General features: G+C 38.9%; 1 protein-coding gene, 1 long non-coding RNA gene and 1 pseudogene across 2 annotated transcripts in view; 1 reads left to right on the top strand and 2 right to left on the bottom strand.

Annotated features, from left to right (window-relative positions):
* Positions 1–1475, top strand: part of LOC133247559 (lysozyme C, milk isozyme-like) — a 10584-nt pseudogene extending 9109 nt beyond the window's left edge.
* LOC133247560 (uncharacterized) overlaps positions 1–21424 on the bottom strand; it is a 229048-nt gene that overhangs the window by 47548 nt on the left and 160076 nt on the right. The gene's annotated exons all lie outside the window — the stretch shown is intronic.
* On the bottom strand, positions 13880–19730 carry LOC133247557 (lysozyme C, tracheal isozyme-like). The gene is made up of 4 exons (XM_061416517.1): positions 19477–19730; positions 18133–18297; positions 16111–16186; positions 13880–14744 (listed from the first exon to the last, which is right to left on the bottom strand). Exons 1-4 carry the CDS (start codon positions 19667–19669, stop codon positions 14678–14680), a joined length of 501 nt encoding a protein of 166 aa, XP_061272501.1. The 5' UTR covers positions 19670–19730; the 3' UTR covers positions 13880–14677.

Genomic DNA, 21424 nt, shown 5'->3' with positions numbered 1-21424 from the left:
AGTTTGCCTGTATGTAACCAGTCTCCCAACACTGCCACACAATGGAATAGATGGTCTCCATTCAGGCTTTGATACCCTTCAGGCGGTCAGCCCTTGTTCCACATCTGGACATCTTTATTGCATTTCATCTCTGACATACCATGCTGGGACACTGTTTTTACAGCAAGGAGGGCAGAAAGTTTTTCCTCTTGTTTATGCCCACATTCCCAGTACCGAGAACAGTGCCTGTAACATGATATATGGTCAATAAAAATCAGCTGTTTGATGAATCTCCCCGAAGATTTAGTATATTTCCCCACACTGGGCATTCTGAGAGGTTTCTTACTTTCCAATCTCACTTACTTCTAGTATAGCAGTTTCTGTGGCTCCAACAGTCAGGTCTAAAATCTATGTGACCAGTTCCCTGGAGGACAGCAGAGGGGCCCAACTCAGGTGCATCCTCAGATTTCAGGATTCTGAGACCATTTTGATATGAATCAACAGGAAAGAATGTGGGTTTATTCGTATCAGGATATCCAGAGGTGCATGAAGAATGAGTCAAGGTAGGGGAGAGAGGCTTGAAGAGTAAGAGCTCAGATGCAGAGATAGGATACATCTGAGAAGCACCAGGACTGATGCATAACGATGACTGACTGAAGAAACAACCAGAGATTAGTAATAGTTGGCCTAAGAGAGAAAGCAATTTTGTTGGAGATTTTGCTTAGTGTTTTTGATAACTGTCGTGTTACTTATACCTGTTATTTTAATGCAATCAAGTTCCCAAACCAAATGTTCACCCTTATTTAGAGAACAAAGTAAAAACCAATATGAAAGTTTCATCATTTTTAAAGGAAACTCAATTCTGATGTTGCTTAGTTTCACATCAGGATATTACTTGAAATGCAGAGTGATATTACAGATTAAAACTGGGCTTTCATGTGGCACTAATTATAGCTGAGCTCTGAGCACATTTCTTCCACTTGTATTTCAGTTCAGTTCAGTTCAATTCAGTCACTCAGTCATGTCCAACTTTTCAACTCCATGGACTTCAGCACGCCAGGCCTCCTTGTTCATCACCAATTCCTGGAGCCTACTCAAACTCATGTCCACCGTGTCAGTGATGCCATGCAACCATCTCATCCTCTGTCATCCCCTTCTCCCGCCTTCAATCTTTCCCAGCATCAGAGTCTTTTCCAATCACTTGTATTTAGGAGACTTTAAAAATATTTTTTAGAAGTTGCTGAAGAGCTTCCCAGGTGAATCTGTCTGCCAGTGCAGGAGATGTAAGAGATGCAGGTTCAGTCACTGGATTGGGAAAATCCCCTGGAAGAGAGCATGGCAACCTACTCCAGTATCCTATCCAGAGAATCTCATGGATAGAGGAGCCTGGCAGGCTACAGTCCATAGCAACACACAGAGTCGGATGTGACTGAAGAGACTTAGCAGACACAATGGGAATTACTAAAAGTTATAATCATGAGTGACTAATATCATACATAGATATTTTCATACATAGATGTTTTCAATTAAATATACATCTATTATACAAATTATATTTTAAATCATTTAAAATTTTTACGAGATTATAAGTTAATGTTTACAGTCAGATAGTTCTACAAGATCTTTATGTAACTCCCCATTTTTCCCTCTTCATGTGCAACAGTGTTCTGCTTTTTTAGCTTAATGTTAGGGTTCCTAGGCAGCAGGCACCGCAACTACTGAGCCCCTGGGCTGCAACCATGAAGCCCACACGCCCTAGAGCCCATGCTCTCCAGCAAGAGAAGCCACTGAAATGAGAAGCCTGAGCACAACTAGAGTGTAGTCCCCGCTTGCTGCAACCAGAGAAAGCCCCTGTGCAGCTCCAAGACCCAGTGCAGCCAATAAAGAAATTTAATTAATTCAAAACAGAATCCTAGGAAGTTCCCTGGTGGCCTACCTGTTAGGTCGGTACTTTCAGTGCCTGGGAACTGAGATCTCAGAAGCTGTGAGACATGACCCCCCAAAAAAAACAAAAAAAGAATTTTACATTTTCTCCCATGGTTTTATGTATCAGGCTCATATTGTTCCTGATGTAGGTTCCTACAGCGGCAGTTAAGGATTAAGTTCTATTTCCTCCTCCTGTATCTCATCACACATGGCACCTTTCCCTAAAACGCATCCTTCCAATGTAATTACATATACTTCTTAAGATCAATACTCAGTATTTACATAGCCGTAAATACAATTACTTTCTTTTCTTATGCAAGATTTTATTTTCCCTAGAGCCAGTAACTGCATAATTGTTATATTGGCTTACCTTTATTTGTATCTATCATTAGTTCAATTCCCAAACTCCAGGTCTCTTTTTTCTTTATTGAGGTGTGGTTCATGTATAATATTAATAAGTTTGAGGTGTACGACATAGTGATTCACACTTTTATAGGTTATATTTCATTTATTTATTATAAAATATTGGATATATTCCCTGTATGGTACAGTATATCCTTGTAACTTATTTGGACTGTGCTGCATGGCTTGTGAGATCTTAGTTCCCAAAGCAGGGATCAAACACAGGCACCCTGCTGTAGAAGCGATGAGTCCTAGCCACTGGACGGCCAAGGAAGTCTCAGTTTATTTCATAAATGCTAGTTTGTACCTCGCAATCCCCACTGCTCTATGTCTTCCATTTAAATCTCCTCTCAGGTCTTCAGAGGCAGCGAGAATTTCATTAGTCTAACCTTGCTCTGAGTTTTTTTTTCATTTCTGTTATCATAGTTTTAATTTCCAACAACTCCTTTTCATTTTTGAATACTCTTTTCTCCTTGCGTCATGTTTGCCATTTCTTATTTTGTATACAGTATTAATATGGGCTATATTTACTATATTTTGGATATAGCAATAATAAGGGCTTCCCTGGGAGCTCAGCTGGTAAAGAATCCACTTGCAATGCAGGAGTCCCCGGTTCAATTCCTTAAAAGGGAAGATCCCCTGGAGAAGGGATAGGCCACCCACTCCAGTATTCTTGGGCTTCCCTGGGGGCCTGGATGGTAAAGAAACTGCCTGCAATATGGAAGACCTGGGTTCGATCCCTGGGTTGGGAAGATCCCCTGGAGGAGGGCATGGCAGCCCACTCCAGTATACTTGCCTGGAGAATCCCCACGGAGAGGGGAGCCTGGTGGGCTATACTCCATGGGGTCACAGAGTTGGACATGACTGAGTGACTAAGCACAGCACACAGCATAGAAATATAACAGTTTGGTTGTTTTTGGTTTTAGTTGACTTATCTATGTTTCCTATACTTTGGATTATATCTTTCATACCAGAGGCATTTCTCTGTTATTTGGCAATCCTTGGTTATCTACTTAAATTTAAGATTGGGAAACACTACTGTTCATAAGGAACAAAAAAGTAATTCCGTAAATGCTATTGGCAAAATTGATAACTTTGGGGAGGAAAACTTCATTTAGATTGTGCTTCATAGCACTTACCAAAACAAATTCCAGTTTTATGAATGATAGTTAATTGTTTGGGGTTTTCTTGGTTTTTTTTTTTTTTTTTTTTTTTTTACCACACCACATAGCATACAGGATCTTACTCCCCAACCAGGGATCAAACCCATGCCCCATGTATTGGAAATGCAGTTTTAACCAATGAACTGCTAGGAGAGTCCCTAAATGTTTCTTTAAAATCTATTAACCTGTTAAAAAAGTTAAAGAAATGATTGTCTGTCCTGGCTAAGGCAGACTTTCTAAATTTGAGGTGTTAGAAGAAATTATATTGAAAGAAAGACCAGAAAAATTTTTGCAAGATGTGTATAACTTACACATTTCAAAAGGGCAAAAAAAGAAAAGAAAAGAAAAGAAATTTGTAAAAAATATGAGAAAGGATTAATACCTTTAAAACAAAAAATTTAAAAAATAGAATAAAGTTTTAAACTGCAATTGATAAATGGACAAAAGACATGGACAGACAGATGATAAAAGAGGTGGCTAGTAAATAGAAAGGGAAAGTATTTGACCTTGCTAGTAATTATTAAAATGCAAAACGGATAATAATGGGTGGTTATATTTGTATCAGATAAGCAAAGAAATGTTTCATAGTTGTGCCTGTTATGGATGTGGTGAAACCTGTGTTCTCATGATTGCTTGTGAGTAGACCTTTTGGGAAAGCAATTTGGGAATGTTAATTAAAAAGATAGGTACACTTTTGCTTGTATGAGAGCATTATACTCAATATTTGATAGTAATATCAGATTTATTGAGTGCTTACTATTTGGCATCATCTAAGTCTATGCATGTGTAAACTCATTTACATCTATAATAATTTTATTAGGTTATCCATTTAGCAAAAGATACTGCGGCATAGGTTGGTAAGAAGTCTGTAGCAGTTAACATGAGTTAATGATAGAGCCAGGACTCCTGGGCAGTCCTCAGAACTTAAGTTCCAAAAACATTGCAATATTTTTAGATAGAGTAATAGTCAGGATGAAGACTGCTCATTATAAAGTGACATTAAAAGTTTGTAAAGATATTTTTATTGGTAAACCTGTGGAAATCTACTTAAGCACCAATTATCTAGATTTTAACTGAAATTGCTTCACAAGGAATAACTAAAGTGATACGGAATGTTTAATGAGAGCCTCAGTTCAATTCAGTCTCTCAGTCATGTCCGACTCTTCACGACCCCATGAATCGCAGCACACCAGGCCTCCCTGTCCATCACCAACTCCCGGAGTTCAGCCAAACTCATGTTCATTGAGTCAGTGATGCTATCCAGCCATCTCATCCTCTGTTGTCCCCTTCTCCTCCTGCCCCCAATCTCTCCCAGCATTAGAGTCTTTTCCAATGAGTCAACTCTTCTCATGAGGTGGACAAAGTACTGGAGTTTCAGCCTCGGCATCAGTCCTTCCAGTGAACACCCAGGACTGGTCTCCTTTAGGATGGACTGGTTGAATCTCCTTGCAGCCCAAGGGACTCTCAAGAGTCTTCTCCAACACCACAGTTCAAAAGCATCAATTCTTCGGCACTCAGCTTTCTCCACAGTCCAACTCTCACATCCATACATGACCAAAGGAAAAACCATAGCCTGGACTAGATGGACTTTTGTTGGCAATGTAATATTTCTGCTTTTTAATATGCTATCTAAGTTGGTCATAACTTTTCTTCCAAGGAGCAAGCGTCTTTTAATTTCATGGCTGCAATTACCTGTACTAAATAAGTGCTTTTACATTTCTTAACTTATTGAATATCCTAACAGCCTTTGGAGGAACGTACTGTTAGCCTCATTTTGCATAGAGAGATTTGATATCTTGCCTCCAGTTACTCAGCAAAGAAAGAATTTAATCCCATACAGAGTCTAGACTCTTAACCAACATACAGAGTTGTATCTCTTTTGAAAAAGCCTTACAGTCCAGTTACACTGTAAGTTACATTGACTTTGCAAAAATAACAATTCTTTTTTGAATTGATTTACTATAAATTGAGGCTTCATTTGGAAATTTGAAACATTTTATACATATCTATAAACATACACACATATATACATATATAATGTATGTATAAGCATTTAATTTACAGAAGCAGAAAACTAAAATAGGCTAAAAGAAGTTTTTAAATGTTTTCCCCTAGGATCTCATTGCTATTTAACCCAGTTCTTCCAATATATGGGACCCTTTAGAATCTTCTGATTTGTCAAAAATAAAGTGTAGTGACTAAATCAAACAACAAAAATCCATATATGTAGTAACTGCAATCCTCTGACAAATGAATTAAAATTGGGTCTTTCTGACTAGATTTAAACCTACCTGTTACACTCAGGCAGTCCTTGTTGTTTCCCAAATCTTTCTGTACTATTTCCAAGATCTGCTATGTCCACTTCATCCAATTTTTTTCTTATTCTTTAAAACTCAGTTCAGATTTTCCTACTGCCAAGAAGCCTTCCTTGATGTACACACACACCATTTGCCCTTTTGTATGAATCCTATCTGCTCTCTTAGCTCCCTGATTACCTCATGACACTGTAATACATTTTTCCTTCTTATCTATCTGCTAACTCTGCTATATCTGCCATATCCCACCCAGCATCTAACAATGTGTCTTTACTCTGCATATGTTTTTAATTGATATGGGGTGGGGGGAGTTGAGGGGGAATAGGAAGATAAAAATTTCCACATACTAAAAAAGCAGTGTCAACAAAGTCTATAGACAGACATACCTGGAGAAATAGTGTGTTCATACTCCACATGACTTTTTTCTTTGATACTTAAACAGCTCCTGCACATCATTAAAAAAGTCCACTAACCATAACTAAAAAGTCTCTACAGAGCAAAGGAAACCATCAACAAAATGGAAAGGCAGCTTACTGAATGGGAAGAAATATTTGCAAATTATGTATCTGATAAGCCAAAAGTATATTTTTGTTTTTATCAAAAATATATAAATGCATGCAACTCGGTGGCCAAAAAAATAAATAAATAAAATAAAAGTCAATTAAAATTGAGCAGAAGAGTTAAATAGATATTTTTCTAAAGAAGACATGCAGATGGCCAACAGATACACTAACATGCTCAATATCACTAATTGTCAAGGAAACGTGAATCAAAAACACAATGCACCATCACTTCATATCGGTTAGAAAGTCTATTATCAAAAACATGAGAAATAACAAGGTTGGCAAGAATGTGGACAAAAGGAAACCTTTGTACAATGTTGATTGGTACAGCCACATCTAGACTGTATATGGTAAGCCTGCTAATTTAATATCTGTGCAGAGTACATCATGTGAAATGCCAGGCTGGATGAGGCACAAGCTAGAATCAAGATTGCCAGAAGAAATATCAATAACCTCAGATATGCAAATGACACCAGCCTTATGGCAGAAAGTGAAGAGGAACTAAAAACCCTCCTGATGAAAGTGAAAGAGGAGAGTGAAAAAGTTGGCTTAAAGCTCAACATTCAGAAAACTAAGATCATGGCATCTGGTCCCATCACTCCATGGGAAATAGATGGGGAAACAGTGGAAACAGTGTCAGACTTTATTTTTCTGGGCTCCAAAATCACTGCAGATGGTGAGTGCAGCCATGAAATTAAAAGACGCTTACTCCTTGGAAGGAAAGTTATGACCAACCTAGATAGCATATTGAAAAGCAGAGACATTACTTTGCCAACAAAGGTTCGTCTAGTCAAGGCTATGGTTTTTCCAGTGGTGGTGTATGGATGTGAGAGTTGGACTGTGAAGAAAGCTGAGTGCCGAAGAATTGATGCTTTTGAACTGTGGTGTTGGAGAAGACTCTTGAGAGTCCCTTGGACTGCAAGGAAAGCCAACCAGTCCATTCTAAAGGAAATCAGTCCTGGGTGTTCTTTGGAAGGAATGATGCTAAAACTGAAACTCCAGTACTTTGGCCACCTCATACGAAGAGTTGATTCATTGGAAAAGACTCTAATGCTGGGAAGGATTGGGGGCAGCAGGAGAAGGGGATGACAGAGGATGAGATGGCTGGATGGCATCACTGACTCGATGGATGTGAGTTTGAGTAAACTCTGGGATGTGGTGATGGACAGGGAGGACTGGCGTGCTGCAGTTCCTGGTGTCACAGAGTCGGAGAAGACTGTGCGACTGAACGGAATTGAACTGAACTGACCTGGGGAATGGGAGATGGCAGAGGGAATAGGGCTCATAGATAAAGCAAGATAGACCATATGTTCAATTTTTGAAGCTAGGCAAGGGGACATGGGAATTATTGTCTCTACTTTTGTATATGCTATAGATTTTCCATAATAAAAGGGGCTTTTTAAAATTTAAATCTATTTTTTTATAGATTTAAATTTTAAAAAGCCCCTTTTATTATGGAAAATCTATAGCATATACAAAAGTAGAGACAATAATTCCCATGTCCCCTTGCCTAGCTTCAAAAATTGAACATATGGTCTATCTTGCTTTATCTATGAGCCCTATTCCCTCTGCCATCTCCCATTCCCCAGGTCAGTTCAGTTCAATTCCGTTCAGTCGCACAGTCTTCTCCGACTCTGTGACAATTAAAAATTTTTTCTTGGTATGTAGTTGCTTTAGAATGTTGTGTTAATATCTGTTGTACTTTAAAGTGAACTAGTTCTATGTATACATTTATCCCCTCATGGCCCTTCCTCACACCTCATCCCATCCATCTAGGACACCACAGAGGACCAAGCTGAGTTCCCCGCATTGTACAATAGGTGGCCACTAGGTATCTGGTGTACACATGGCAGTGCACATACGCCAATCCTGATCTCCCAGTTCATCTCACTGACATCCCACTGCCATGTCCATAAGTGCTTTCCCTATGTGTCTGTCTCCATTCCTGTCCTGCAAACAGATTTATTTGCCACTTTCCTAGAGTCCACATACACGTACATTTGTTTTTCTCTTTCTGACTTTACTCCGTATGTCACACTCTGGGCCCATCCACTCATCTACAAATGACTTATTTTTGTTCCTTTTTATGGCTGAGTAACATTTCATTGTATGTATGTACCACATCTTCTTTATCCATTCATCAGTCAGTGGACACTTAGGTTGCTTCCATGCCCTGGCTATTGTAGACAGTGCTGCAGTGAACACTGGGGAGCGCGTGTCTCTTAGAATTACAGTTTTCTCAAAGTGTGTGCCCAGGTATGGGATTGCTGGATCATATGGTAGTTCTATTTTTAGTTTTTTAAGGAACTTCCATATTGTTCTCCATAATGGCTGTATCAGTCCACATTCTCACCACGAGTGCAAAAGGGTTTTCCCTTTTCTCCACACCCTCTCCAGCATTTATTGTAGATTTTTTTTGATGTTGGCTATTCTGATCATGTGAGGTGATACCTTATTGTAGTTTTGATCTACGTTTTTCTAATAATTAGTGATGAGTATCTTTTCATGTGTGTTTTTGTTGCAATGGTAAATGGGATTGTTTCCTTAACTTGATTTTCTGCTTTTTCATTGTTAGTGTACAGGAATGCAAGAAATTTCTGTGCATTCACTGTGTATCCTGCAGCTTTGCCAAATTCAGTGATTAGCTATGGTAGTTTTCTGGTGACAGCTTTAGACTTTTCTTCATATAATATCATGTCATCTGCCAACAGTGACAGTTTTACTACTTCTTTTCCAATTTGGATTCCTTCTACTTCCTTTTCTTCTCTGATTGCTGTGCCTAGGACTACCAAAACTATGTTGAATAATGGCCAGAGTAGACATCCTTGTCTTGTTCCTCATCTTAGAGCATATGCTTTCAGTTTTTCACCATTGAGAATGATGTTTGCTGTGGGTTTGTTGTTTATGTCCTTTATTATGTTAAGGCAGGTTCCCTCTCTGCCTACTTTCTAGAGAGTTTTTATCATAAATGTGTGTTGAATTTTGTCAGCTGCTTTTCCTGTACCTATTGAGATGATCTTATGGTTTTTATTCTTTAATTTGTTAGTATGGTGTGTCACATTGATTGATTTGTGTACATTGAAGAGTCCTTGTATCCCTGGGATCCCACAGTCCTGGTATGATTCTTTTAATGTGTTTTTGGATTCTGTTTGCTAGTTATTTTGTTGAAGATTTTTGTGTCCATGCTCATCAGTGATATTGGTCTTTTAATTGTGATTTAAATTAAAATTTCTTGGTGTTTCATATTTTGGTGATATCTTTGTCTGGTTCTGGTATCAGAATAATGGTGGCCTCATAGTATGTGCTTGGGAGTGTTCCTTACTCTGCAATTTTTTGCAAAAGTTTGAGAAGGATGAGTGCTAATTCTTCTCTGAATGTTTGTTAGAACTTGCCCAAGAAGCCATCTGGCCCTGGACTTTTGTTACACAGCAAAAACTAACACAGCATTGTAAAGGAATTAAAAGTCAATTAAAAAAAAAGGGCTAAGCAAAATCCTTAACAGATATTGCTTTCCCTCTTGCGCCAGCTTTTACTAATCTGTCCTCCCAAGGCTGGTCACATAGACTTGAGACCTGACCCTCGGAACCTCAGAAGCTGCTGTACTGGAATCATGTGGGATGAGAAAGTAAGAAAGCTCTCAAAATGCCCAGCTTGGGGGAATATGCTAAATAATTGGAGAGATTGATTCAATCAACTGATATTTATTGGTCATGTATCATGTTACAGGCACTCTTATAGGTGTTTGGAGTATGGATGTAAACAGGAGTAAAAAGTTTCTGCCCACCTTCCTATAAGGCCAGTGACCAAACATGATGTGTTAGACATGTAATACAGTAGAGAAGGTGAAGAGATGTGGAAGAAGAGGTGACCCAGTGAGGGGGATCAATGACTGAGTGAAAAGCATCTATTCCACAGTATGGCAGTGTTGAAAGATTGATTACATGTAGGCAAACTGATCAAATCTTTGCATATGCTCAGATACGTTTAAGGATATTACAGACAGTGGGAGCTTGGTTTCTCACTGTCATCTTATGGATTTACCAACATAGAAAGGGCAATTTACTTAATAACTAAAATTAACCTGTTAGTGTGAGATTGGAATAAGAGGTATTATATGAATTCAGTTAAATAGATAAAATTATGTAAATACATACATTATCCAGCTCTTTTCATAGATGGAACCTGGGAACAGTGATACTTTAATGCCCAGTGCTTAGCTTTTTAAATATCATTGTCCTCTGTGAGGAATAAGGGCTTTTGGGCAAAATACCTGATTCCAGGCTGAAGGAGGAAAAGAACAAGAACATCCTGGAGAGAAAACAAACAGGTGCCCAGAAAATGATGGGGACAAGTCAAAATGACAGAGTTAGCTGGCAGAGACTCTCATGGCCAAATCAGGGACAATATGAACATCAAAATAAGTGATAGCAATGAATTATGATTCATTGAAATTGGACTAAAGTAGGAAACCAGGGGTCCATACTGATATAACTTGTGTACGCCTACTCTTTGCAACCCCAGGGACTGCAGCCCACCAGGCTCCTCTGTCCTTGGAATTATCCAGGCAAGAATACTGGAGCATATAGCCAGTTCCTTCTCCAGGGGATCTTCCTGACTCAGGGATCAAATGCATGTCTCTTGCGTCTCCTGCATTGGAAGCCAAAGTCTTTATCACCGAGTCACTGGGGAAGCCCATGCTGATATAATAAGTGAATATAAAAATTGAAACTTTGTTGTGGAACAAAATTCCCCAAAGTACCTCCCCCTCTCCCAAACACTTCACAGTGGAGGTGATTTGCAGACATCACCTTAATCAAATGATCAATGGGAACGTCATCAGTAGTAGAACATTTCAGGACTGCATGTCACTTGAAAGGATGCATTGGGAAGAACACAGGATCACATCTGTTGTATCCCTGCCAAACATGCATAACCTAACCTACTCCAGAGAATATCAGAAAAACCTTAGGCCATTTTACACAATGACTGGTTGAGGTCTTCAAAGGTTAAAGTCATGAAAGTCAAGGAAAAGGTGAAGTGAACTAGATTGAAGGAAACTGAAAAACATGACAGCCAAATTATAGCATTCGATTCTGAATTAGACCTTTTCATTAAGAAGGATTTATGGGACACTTGATGAAATTGCATAGGATCAAATGATTAGGTGGTCCGAATTTGTCCGTGTTCACATCCTGGTTTGGATGATGTTTTGAGGAGTTACACACTGAAGAATTCAGAGCCACTGGCCACCATGTTGGCAGCATATTCGCAAACCATTCAGAAAACATAGAAGTCTGTACTGTACTTGAAAATTTTGTGGGAAACTGAGATTATTTCAGTCTTCAAAAAGAAAAGTGAAAGTTGCTCAGTCATTTCCATCTCTTTGTGACCCCATGGACTATACAGTTCATGGAATTCTCCAGGCCAAAATACTGGAGTGGGTAGCCTTTCCCTTCTGCAGGGCATCTTCCCAACCCGGGGATCGAACCTAGGTCTCCCACGTTGCAGGCAGATTCTTTACCAGCTGAGCCACAAGGGAAGCCTAAGAATATGGGAGTGGGTAGCCTATCCCTTCTCCAGTAGTTCTTCCCAACCCAGGAATCCAACTGGGGTCTCCTGCCTTGCAGGAGGATTCTTTACCAACTGAGCTATCAGGGAAGCACTTCAAAAAGTAGGAAACACTCTATTTTGAAAGACACATATATATGAATAGATAAAACATGTCTATCATATGATTATAGGCTTCAGCCCTGGGACGCTCCAACATTTAAAAATCAATCACAGAGAAACAGCCAGCCAAGAAGGGCTGAAAAGAAACCATCAATGAGGCAGAATATAAAGCAAGAGAAGCTGAGGAAGAAAAAATTTTCAGAAGTAGCAAGTGGTTCACTCTGTCAAATGCTGCTGAGAGATCAAATGGCATGAACAGAAATCAGGTGATCACTAGAACTGGCCCCAAGGCATCCTGGGAGGAGTCCTGTTGGAGCCGTTTTCAGCTGAGTGAGGACAGCAGACAAATTCAGAAGAGATGAAAAGAGAAAGGGAGGTGAGGATGAGGAGTGGGTGAATATAGATATCTCAACCCAGAAGGGTTGTTATAAAAGGGAGTCGAAAATGTTGTAGTTGGTTGCAGGGGTTACTAGTCAGCCACCTATTGCTCTGGCTAAGCCATGAGAACATTACCATGGGAAAAAAATAAAAGCAAAATATAGCAATACAGCATAACCCAAACAAAAGTACATCAGGTTGATTAGTTGGGGCCATCATGCCCTGGTAAGCTGAGGAAAAACATAGTGTGGACCTTGGAACGCCAGGTCCGCGCAGGTTCAGATCGCTGCTTGTGCACACACCAAGATGTTTTCCCAAGATGTTTTCCATATGCAGGGCTATGCCCTCCAGCTAGACGAAACCCCTTGTAAAAGAAAATAACAAAGATAGTTTAAAGTAATCAATAAAATGGGAGACATGACCGGGGACACAGGAGGCTGATTTCATCGTTGCACAACAGATGCTTTCTGTTGCCAAGACACTAAATAAGTGATGTGGCTCTGAAGAACAGGGCTCTTGATCTAAGAGGTCTTGAGTTCTCTGGTCCCATCTTTAAAACTTTAATTTTGACTCTAGTTTATTTTTTCCCAAACTGTGTGTTGACCACTTTTGATCCCTTTCTGCTGCACTGGCCACAGCAGTTAGATGATTGTGTAGAGCCTACGGAGAGTTCTTTGTAAGGTGAAACGTTCCCAGGGCAGCTCATGCAGTGCTGGGGATGATCCAGCAGAGGGAGAAATCGGGATGCAGGAAACCCTCAGCCTAAACTGGAGTAGTGAGAGGGCTGTGATGAAGACTGCATTTGGAGACTGCCATTTGAGGAGCAGAAGCCCTTCATCCCAGTGATAAAGAGGAAAGAAGGGAGGGTGGGCCCAGGGAAAGATGTTAGCTCTGCTATGCTGGCCAGGAGGGGAGGATTTTGTATGAGGTTGCTTCTGTTCTGTCAGTGTAATATCATCTGACAGATGACTTAAGACTGTAAGGCAGACTGTAAGGTCATCTGCTGAGAGCAGAGTATGGAAGGCCAGGGGTTGGTGTGTGTGCTGGGACTTTGAAAAGAGGGAAGTAAATAGTGACAGTCATTGTGGAGAGTGAGGACACCAACACAGAAGGATTTCAGAGAAGTGACTATGATGACCAAGTAGACTTGAGGGCCCATTTGAGATTTGTATTGATGAATTTTAAGTGAGGGGAAATCCTTGGGGGTTCCATGGTTAGGACTCCGTGCTTTCACTGTTTAGAGTAAGAAGTCAAGCCCTCTTGGGGAACTAAGGTCCCTGAAGCTGTATGGCACAGTCGAAAAAGATTAAACATTTAAAACATTAAGTGAGGTATCAGCAGGCTTATGGATTTCTCTAGCAATATCCATCTGTTTCAGTACAGGTGAGAATGTAGGAAATACTAAGTGTCAGATCATTATTTCCCAATACATACATATTTCTTCAGAGACATTAAATGGCTCTAAACAAAGGAAGACAAAGTATGAATTGCAAAGCTTTTAATGAAAACGTTTTTCTTTTACAACATACATAGTTTCACATCTATTTAATAGCAATTAATTCAATGCTTGCAAACTCATCTGCCTCTGAATTTAGTCATAATGCATGAATTTAAGCTAATAAAACTGAGGAAAATCAACAGCTCATCTAATCCTTCTTTATATTCCTTCAGGATCAGCAGGATGCATAAATGAGTTCTTGAGAAAGGCTAAAATAGGTTGATGTATAAACTGTGAGTTTATTTTTAAAGCTGCGTAAATGCAACATTTCTACTAAAACATTTAAACCAAAGGTCACACTTATGAAAACAAAATTCTTGATCAGGCTGTTTTCATTTTTAGCCATTTGACGTTCTGCTCTTTTTGACTGAACAGATGAGAGCTCACATGCCTACTCAAGTGGGGCTTTGCCTAAGATCAATTTGCTTAGAGATATTCTTTTGTTATATTTTGTTGAATATTGGGGAGTACTTATGTTATTCAAGATAACGTCTGGGTTATTTCTTTGAGGAACTAAATGTACCAGAGCTATATTTGATAATGAAGATTTTAGACAATTATTCACCAGCATTAGTTCTGTTAGCAAGCTGAAAAATTTTGTAGGCCCAATATCAAACAATAAACATGTGAGGTAAACGTCAGCCTCTTAGAAGAAAGACCATATGCTCCTGCTTCGGTAAAAACATTATTTGTTTGAAAGAGTGGTAGTATAACCTTTTACTCAACTATTGTTTCCTTAATATGAAAAAACGACAAAATGAGCTGAAGACGAAAACTCCACAGTTATACTCCGCAACCCTGAACATAACTCGTGAGATCTCGGTTTCGACAATTGTTTTTCCATGCCACCCTGTAGAAAAAGGTAAAACAAATGATAATAAGATTAAAACATATCTTCATTGTGTTATACATACTTCAAATCCTTTGGGAGAACAAAATAGTTAATCAGTCCATGAAATACAAGCTACAGACAGATCCAAGTATTGCTTATTTATCAACTGGAGACACGTATAGCAAGGCCTTCACATCTCCCCAAGGCTTCACTAGAGCACAGAATGCTGAACACAAATGTTGAGTCTTGTGTAGTCCACAACACAACTGCAAAGCGTATACCTTTCAAAAATAATTTTTTGAATACGTATATTACATATTCAAATATAAGCATATGTATATTACTTTCAAAAATAATTTCAAGATATGACGAGGAATTGGTAGAGTGTGGAAAACTTAAAAACTCCAGAAGTTTTTAGAATAAATTGAGGTTAAAGTAGATTGTTTCTATGTAATACACTGTTTAGCATAAATCTTAATATTTAGATTTTCCATTTTCAATTCCCTTGGTCTTAGAGAATCTTCCCACACTTTTTTCATAACAGTAAGATAAAACCACTCCCTACCTTCACACACACCTTTCTTTGGCCACACCACATGGCCTGTGGTATCTCAGTTCCCCAACCAGGTACCAGACCCCCTCCTCCTGCATTGAAAGCATAGAATCTTAACCATAGGGAAGACCCCAGATCTGTCCTTTAATGCTTAACCCATACCTTGCTCTGTGAAGGGAACTTACATAGTGTTGAAGGTCCATTATACTTGAAACACAAACAAACTCAGAAAAAGAAGTCAGATTTGTGGTTACCAATTGTGGGTATTGCGGGTGGAGTGAGGGGTGGGGAATTGGATGAAAGCATTGGAAAGTACTGCTGCTGCTGCTGCTGCTAAGTCGCTCCAGTCGTGTCCAACTCTGTGCAACCCCATAGACGGCAGCCCACCAGCCTCCCCTGTCCCTGGGATTCTCTGGGCAAGAACACTGGAGTGGGTTGCCATTTTGGAAAGTACCAGAAACCTCCAATTATAAGATAAGTAAACACTGGAGATGTGATGTACAACATGATGAATAGAATTAACACTGCTGTGTCTTACATATGAAAATAGATTAGAGAGTAAATCACAAGATTTTTCATCACAAATTTTTTTCTTCTGTTTCTTTCAATTTTTAATGTATTTTTCAATGAAGGATAATTGCTTAACAGTATTGCATTGTGTTTCTTTAAATTTGTATCCATTGAGATCATGGATGTTCACTAAACTTACTGTGATAATCATTTCATGATGTACTAAATCATTATGCTGTACACCTTAAATTTATGAAGTACTGTGTGTCAATTACATCTTAACAACACTGTATGGAAAACAAAAACAAAGATATAACATACCATGCTGTAAGGCCTTGCTGACTGACAATCTTCTTTGCACATGCTACAGCTTGAGTGATGTCATCTTTCAGCAAAGCTGAAAAAGAGGTGGTGGGAAATGAGGACAATGTTCACAGAAATTCATGTAAATTTTAGGTTCAGCCAGCTTTATTCTCTTAGGCTGAGGAAAGAACAAATACAATTATTTTTTTAAGAGTCCCTGTATCTGTGAATATTGGGAGAAAACCCTCTCTCTCCATTCTATCCCCTTTGGCATGAAATAAAGCATTCTGTTTTTCGTTTTCCAATGTCATTTGGAAGCTCTGAAACTATTAACTAACATGACAGAAGGTTCTCTTTTCACTGGACACTTTGAAAAGAAAACAAAAACAAACAAGCAGAAACCAGTCTAGCAGTTTTTTGCTCAGCAGTTCTACTAGTGAAAATTCATTCCAAAACAAGAAAAGTAATAAGTGATGTACCCAAGATGTATGTATCAATACAAGAGTTGGATTAATAAATGTTAGAATATTTAGTGAAATTCTATTCATCCAGAAAAAGTAATAACATTGATATTTGTTGAAAAAAATGATATTGTGCAATAACGAGCAAATTGTAAAGTAGTAAATATAGTACAATTTCATTTTTGTTGAAGCATATTGCTTACATGTTTGTATGTGGGTACAAATGTGGATTATATAGCTTTACATTCATGTACGTGAGTGATGTGTATTCTGAAAGAAGATGTGGAGACCACAAGTTACCGTGGTCATAAGTCTCTGCGTGGTAGAACTTTTATTCAATGACCACAGATTATTGTATAATACAAATAATTTTTTAAACTAAACTAACTGTATATAAAAGATATGTCCAGAAATGAATCTTCTTTATTAGGAGTTTTAATATTAAAAATTAAACAATATCAAATTGGCAATCCTTCTCCAATATTTTATGCAATAAATATTGCGTGGCACACGTGCATGTGTGACTCTCTGTGACCCCATGGACTGTAGCCCCTCTGGCTCCTCTGTTCATGTTGATTTTCTAGGTAAGAGTATTGGAGTGGGTTGCCATACCCTCCTGCAGAGGATCTTCCCAACTCGGGGATTGAACCTGTATCTCATGTCTCCTGCATTGTCAGGAGGGTCCTTTACTACTAGCCCCACCTGCTGCTAAATCTGCTGCTAAATCGCTTCAGTTGTGTCCGACTCTGTGCGACCCCAGAGATGGCAGCCCACCAGGCTCCCCCGTCCCTGGGATTCTCCAGGCAAGAACACTGGAGTGGGTTGCCATTTCCTTCTCCAATGCATGAAAGTGAAAAGTGAAAATGAAGTCGCTCAGTCGTATCCGACTCTTAGTGACCCCATGGACTGCAGCCTACCAGGCTCCTCCGTCCACGGGATTTTCCAGGCAAGAGTACTGGAGTGGGGTGCCATCGCCTTGGGAAGCCCTAAATATTGCATATGTTATCTCAGTTTTAAAAGAAACTCAATAGAATATTTGTTTCACCCCAGTTAAAAACAAATCCATATATTAACTTGTTAGAATAACAGCGATTAAATAGGAAGTGTATGTTTTAGATATGCAAACTAAAGAATTTAGGAATGAAATGTGAAATGTTTCTAATTCACTTTAAAATCACTCAGCCAAAAACCCCTACTGTATAATATGTACATAATAGAAATAAATATGACAAAATTTAAAAAAAGACCACACAACCACATTATCCCTAAACCTCTCCAAACCAGGTAAATCTGTAGGAATGGCATTGTTCTTTACAAAACATACACATGTCCAGTTATAATACAGTGATAGATCATTCCAACTCTTGTATGTTAGCAAACACCAACCTTCTATAATACCAGCTTTTTAATTTCTTAAGGAATTATGAGGTAGATGATAAAGCAGTTTCTAGAAGTTAAGATGGAGTGCTTCTGGGTCCCTCATGAACTCTTCAAGACCTTTTCATTTGTATTAAATCTCTCTTCTTATAGGTACCACCAAATTGGATGTGTGCCATCCCTCAACAGTATCTTGTCTTACCACTGCAGGATACACCACAGCCGTTAACTGCGTTTGGGGTTTTGCCATCATTACACCACCATTTGCTGTTGATCTGAAATATCCCATAATCAGTGCTTTGGCTTCCACGATTAAAGTTTTTAGCTTGTGTGTTATAACTGCTTTCTCCTTTGGCCAAACACATCCCTGAAAAAAAAATGTATTTTTAGTAATAAACAGCAACATCATATGACTTATATTTCATAGCACAATTCTATTTTACTAATGACTTATTTTAGAAGCATAAAGATATATTTTACTTGTAAATACTTTAACATTTGGTGTTACGGGCCCTTAGGAGAATTCTTTTGTTAGCAAATCATTTGCTAATACTAATGAAACAAGATAACACGTTGTAAAAAATATTGAAATAGCTGTGTCTTCCATTGCTCCCATCCCCCAGGTAAGATTGAGCCTAGAATAGAAAAATCAACAGAGTGCTTAAATGGGTTTGGTGACTAGCAGCAGATGCATATGCTAATGTAAAAATATTTGTACTAGGAAAAATAAGGATTTACTAGGAGAAAGAAAATTTCTTATGATACCTAAAGGTGGATTGGATATCAAATTAGAATCCAGACAATCAGAATCGTAGGATAGGAAAGACTATGTCATCCATCCATCCATCTAGCCATTTGCTCATGTATGAAAAAATAGTTATGGAGCAGAAATGTCTGAATTCACTCTGAAAAATACAATGTTGACATGGACAGGTATGGACTGAAATACAAAGGAACTTTTCCCTAGGGCACATATTGAATTCTGTGGAAGAAAATGACAAATAATTAATGAACTAGAGTCAGAATAATAGAATGTTATTTCATGCTACATTTCAGGGATCCTTATGTAGATATTGATTGAGGAGAAACAGGTTCCTACAGTCCCTGTTCTAAGAGTTCAACATAATTTTTAAAATAATTTGGCTGTTAAAAACCCAGCATCATGGTAGGGGGATTAAAAATGACAAAAATACTGCCTTACTCTTGCTTGCAGAACCCAAATTGCAAGCTGGAAATGGCTGAGGGCTGAAATATATCTTGTAGTCACCCTACAAGTGCCAGCTGGCAAGTTTAGTGGCACTAGAGGAGTACAGCAAGACCTGGCATGCTTAGAATGGTACAGAATTTGACCCTCCCATGCCTCAATCCTTCCCTGGGTACATCTGATTCTGAGCTGATGTGTTTGAGCCATTGTAAATGTACAAACCCTTCAAGGAAAAAACGAAAAAGGCAATCATTCAAAGTCCCTTTCTTATTCTTCTTCCTCAGTTAGTATCTGTTCCACAGCTGGCTGACTATTTGGAAGGATGAAGAATAGTTAACTTACAGTCTGCCAGGCTGACTCCCTTGTAGCCAGCCAATCCAAGATTCTTCAGAGTTCTGGCAAGCTCACACCTCTTAAATGTCTTGCCCTGGACAGCAACAGAAAGGAGCAGAAGCCCCAGAATAAGGAGAGCCTTCATGTTGACAGAAGCCAAATGTCCAAGTTGACCAGGTGAGCTGGACTTGCTATTTAACATCTTTTCCCTTCCGTCTTTTCTGACCAGTTTGGGAGCTCCACCCTCGGAGACACGTGGAAAGCAGGGAATGTTTATTGCTTCACTTACACTAAAAGTTTTGATGTCCTAAGGGTTAATTGCAAGAAATCATGAAATGATATTGCTTGAAGACATTGCTCAGAAAGAACTGGCATTAGCTCTATTGTCCAAAGAGGAACTTCCTCCTATTTGATAATGAATGTGAGCAACCAGAAAGGAAAAAACCCTGAATGAACATATTACACAATGGAAAATGTGCTCCCATCTTTGATTAATATTCATTTGCATTAAGTTTCTTCTGTGCTTTCATTATGTTGTCTTCATCGTTTTCACTTAAAAGTATTTTATGTACACTTTCCACAAAGAATGTGACACACTGCCTGTTGTTCTGATAGGTATATAGCAAAGCACCATGTTGATCACAGAATCCTATACTAACTCTTTTGATTGTTTCTCAGTAGTTACTTTGTAAATCAATATTTTACTGTTATAAGTACGCCTCATGTGAACATTGCTAAGTCCTTTCTGACAATGTCTTACTTCACTCTCTCATGTTAGAACATAAAGAGTCATTGTAAAGCAAGAAAACAGTATAGTAAAACCTACAAAAGAATAGCAGAATTATGCCACCCCAAAATCTTCCCCTTTGGCACAAGGATTGTTTTGAGCTGAAGGCAGTTGAGAAGAAGCAGATTCAAGAAAAGTCCTCTTCCTCCCTCTATTTTCCTGAAAGTAAAACATAAATGTGTGCAGAAATTAATCATTTAAAGCACTAGACACTTATCAGCCCCAAGACAGCACCTGAGGACTCTGCAAAAGAGCCTTTGCTGACTAGCTATTATCTTCCTTTATTTTCTAATGTATTTATTGTCCCACAATTTGCACTCTTGGAAGCCTAGTACTCTGTTCCTCTGTCTTCTTGCTCACTTAAAAATATATTGTTCTTTGGTTAAGATAATCTGTAAGTCCAAATTCTGGCTTCCTCCTTGAGTTAGTCATCCCTGCATTTCTTACAAGTATACATGAGATGTATATGTTAATATACTTGTTTCCTTTTCTCTTGTTAATCTGTCTTTTGTTACAGAGCCCCAGCCAAAAGCTGAAAAGGGTAAAAGGAAACACATGTTTCCTCCTGTACAGTGTCTAGTGATGAGGATGGGACAGCAAAAGGCTGGGACACTCTACTCTCCCTGGAGACTGCAGTTGAGATATGGGATAACCGACAACAGACCAGCAGAAGGTAAGAGGTCTTACCATGTCAGTCTCGAAAATCTCTGTCTATAGAGCATAGTCAAGACAGAAGGATAAAGATGTCTCTTTGTCCCTTTCCAAATTCACAGCGGCAGGAGAAAAACATTTGTGAAAATGGATATTGAATCATGACTCTTGTGAATTTGATTTTGGTAATCAACACCTATGGTGACTGATTCTTGGCCTCTCAGATAGAGTCATGTTTTCCTGTGTCATAAGGATGAAAAACTATAAGATGAGACTCTCCATTTGTTTTGTTTTATGTATTGAGAGCTTGGCTTTATAACCAGTGAGAATGTGCCCTCTGGTTTCTGCCCCTTACGGGGTACAGTTTCTGTCACACTTGCATCCGCAGCCAGCTAGAAGCCTAAGACATGAAGTGAGAGGCAGCATTCTCTGTCCAAACATGCTGGCTCTCAGGGAAGTGTGTCTTAATAAAGTGTCCAAATTCATGAGGGGCCTTTTTGGTCTCTACCTTCGTTGCCT

Source organism: Bos javanicus, chromosome 5 (genome assembly GCF_032452875.1).
Source record: "Bos javanicus breed banteng chromosome 5, ARS-OSU_banteng_1.0, whole genome shotgun sequence".
Lineage (NCBI taxonomy): Eukaryota > Metazoa > Chordata > Mammalia > Artiodactyla > Bovidae > Bos > Bos javanicus.
The sequence above is the reverse complement of the archived record's forward strand: the minus strand, read 5'-3'. Positions and strand labels throughout refer to the sequence as shown.

Coding starts and splice junctions, on each gene's coding strand:
- LOC133247557 (XM_061416517.1), bottom strand. CDS start 19,669: ATGTTAAATAGCAAGTCCAGCTCACCTGGTCAACTTGGACATTTGGCT. Junction 16,187..18,132: donor CTGTGGTGTATCCTGCAGTG/GTAAGACAAGAT, acceptor CCTCTTTTTCAG/CTTTGCTGAAAGATGACATC. Junction 14,745..16,110: donor CAGCAAGGCCTTACAGCATG/GTATGTTATATC, acceptor CTTTTTCTACAG/GGTGGCATGGAAAAACAATT.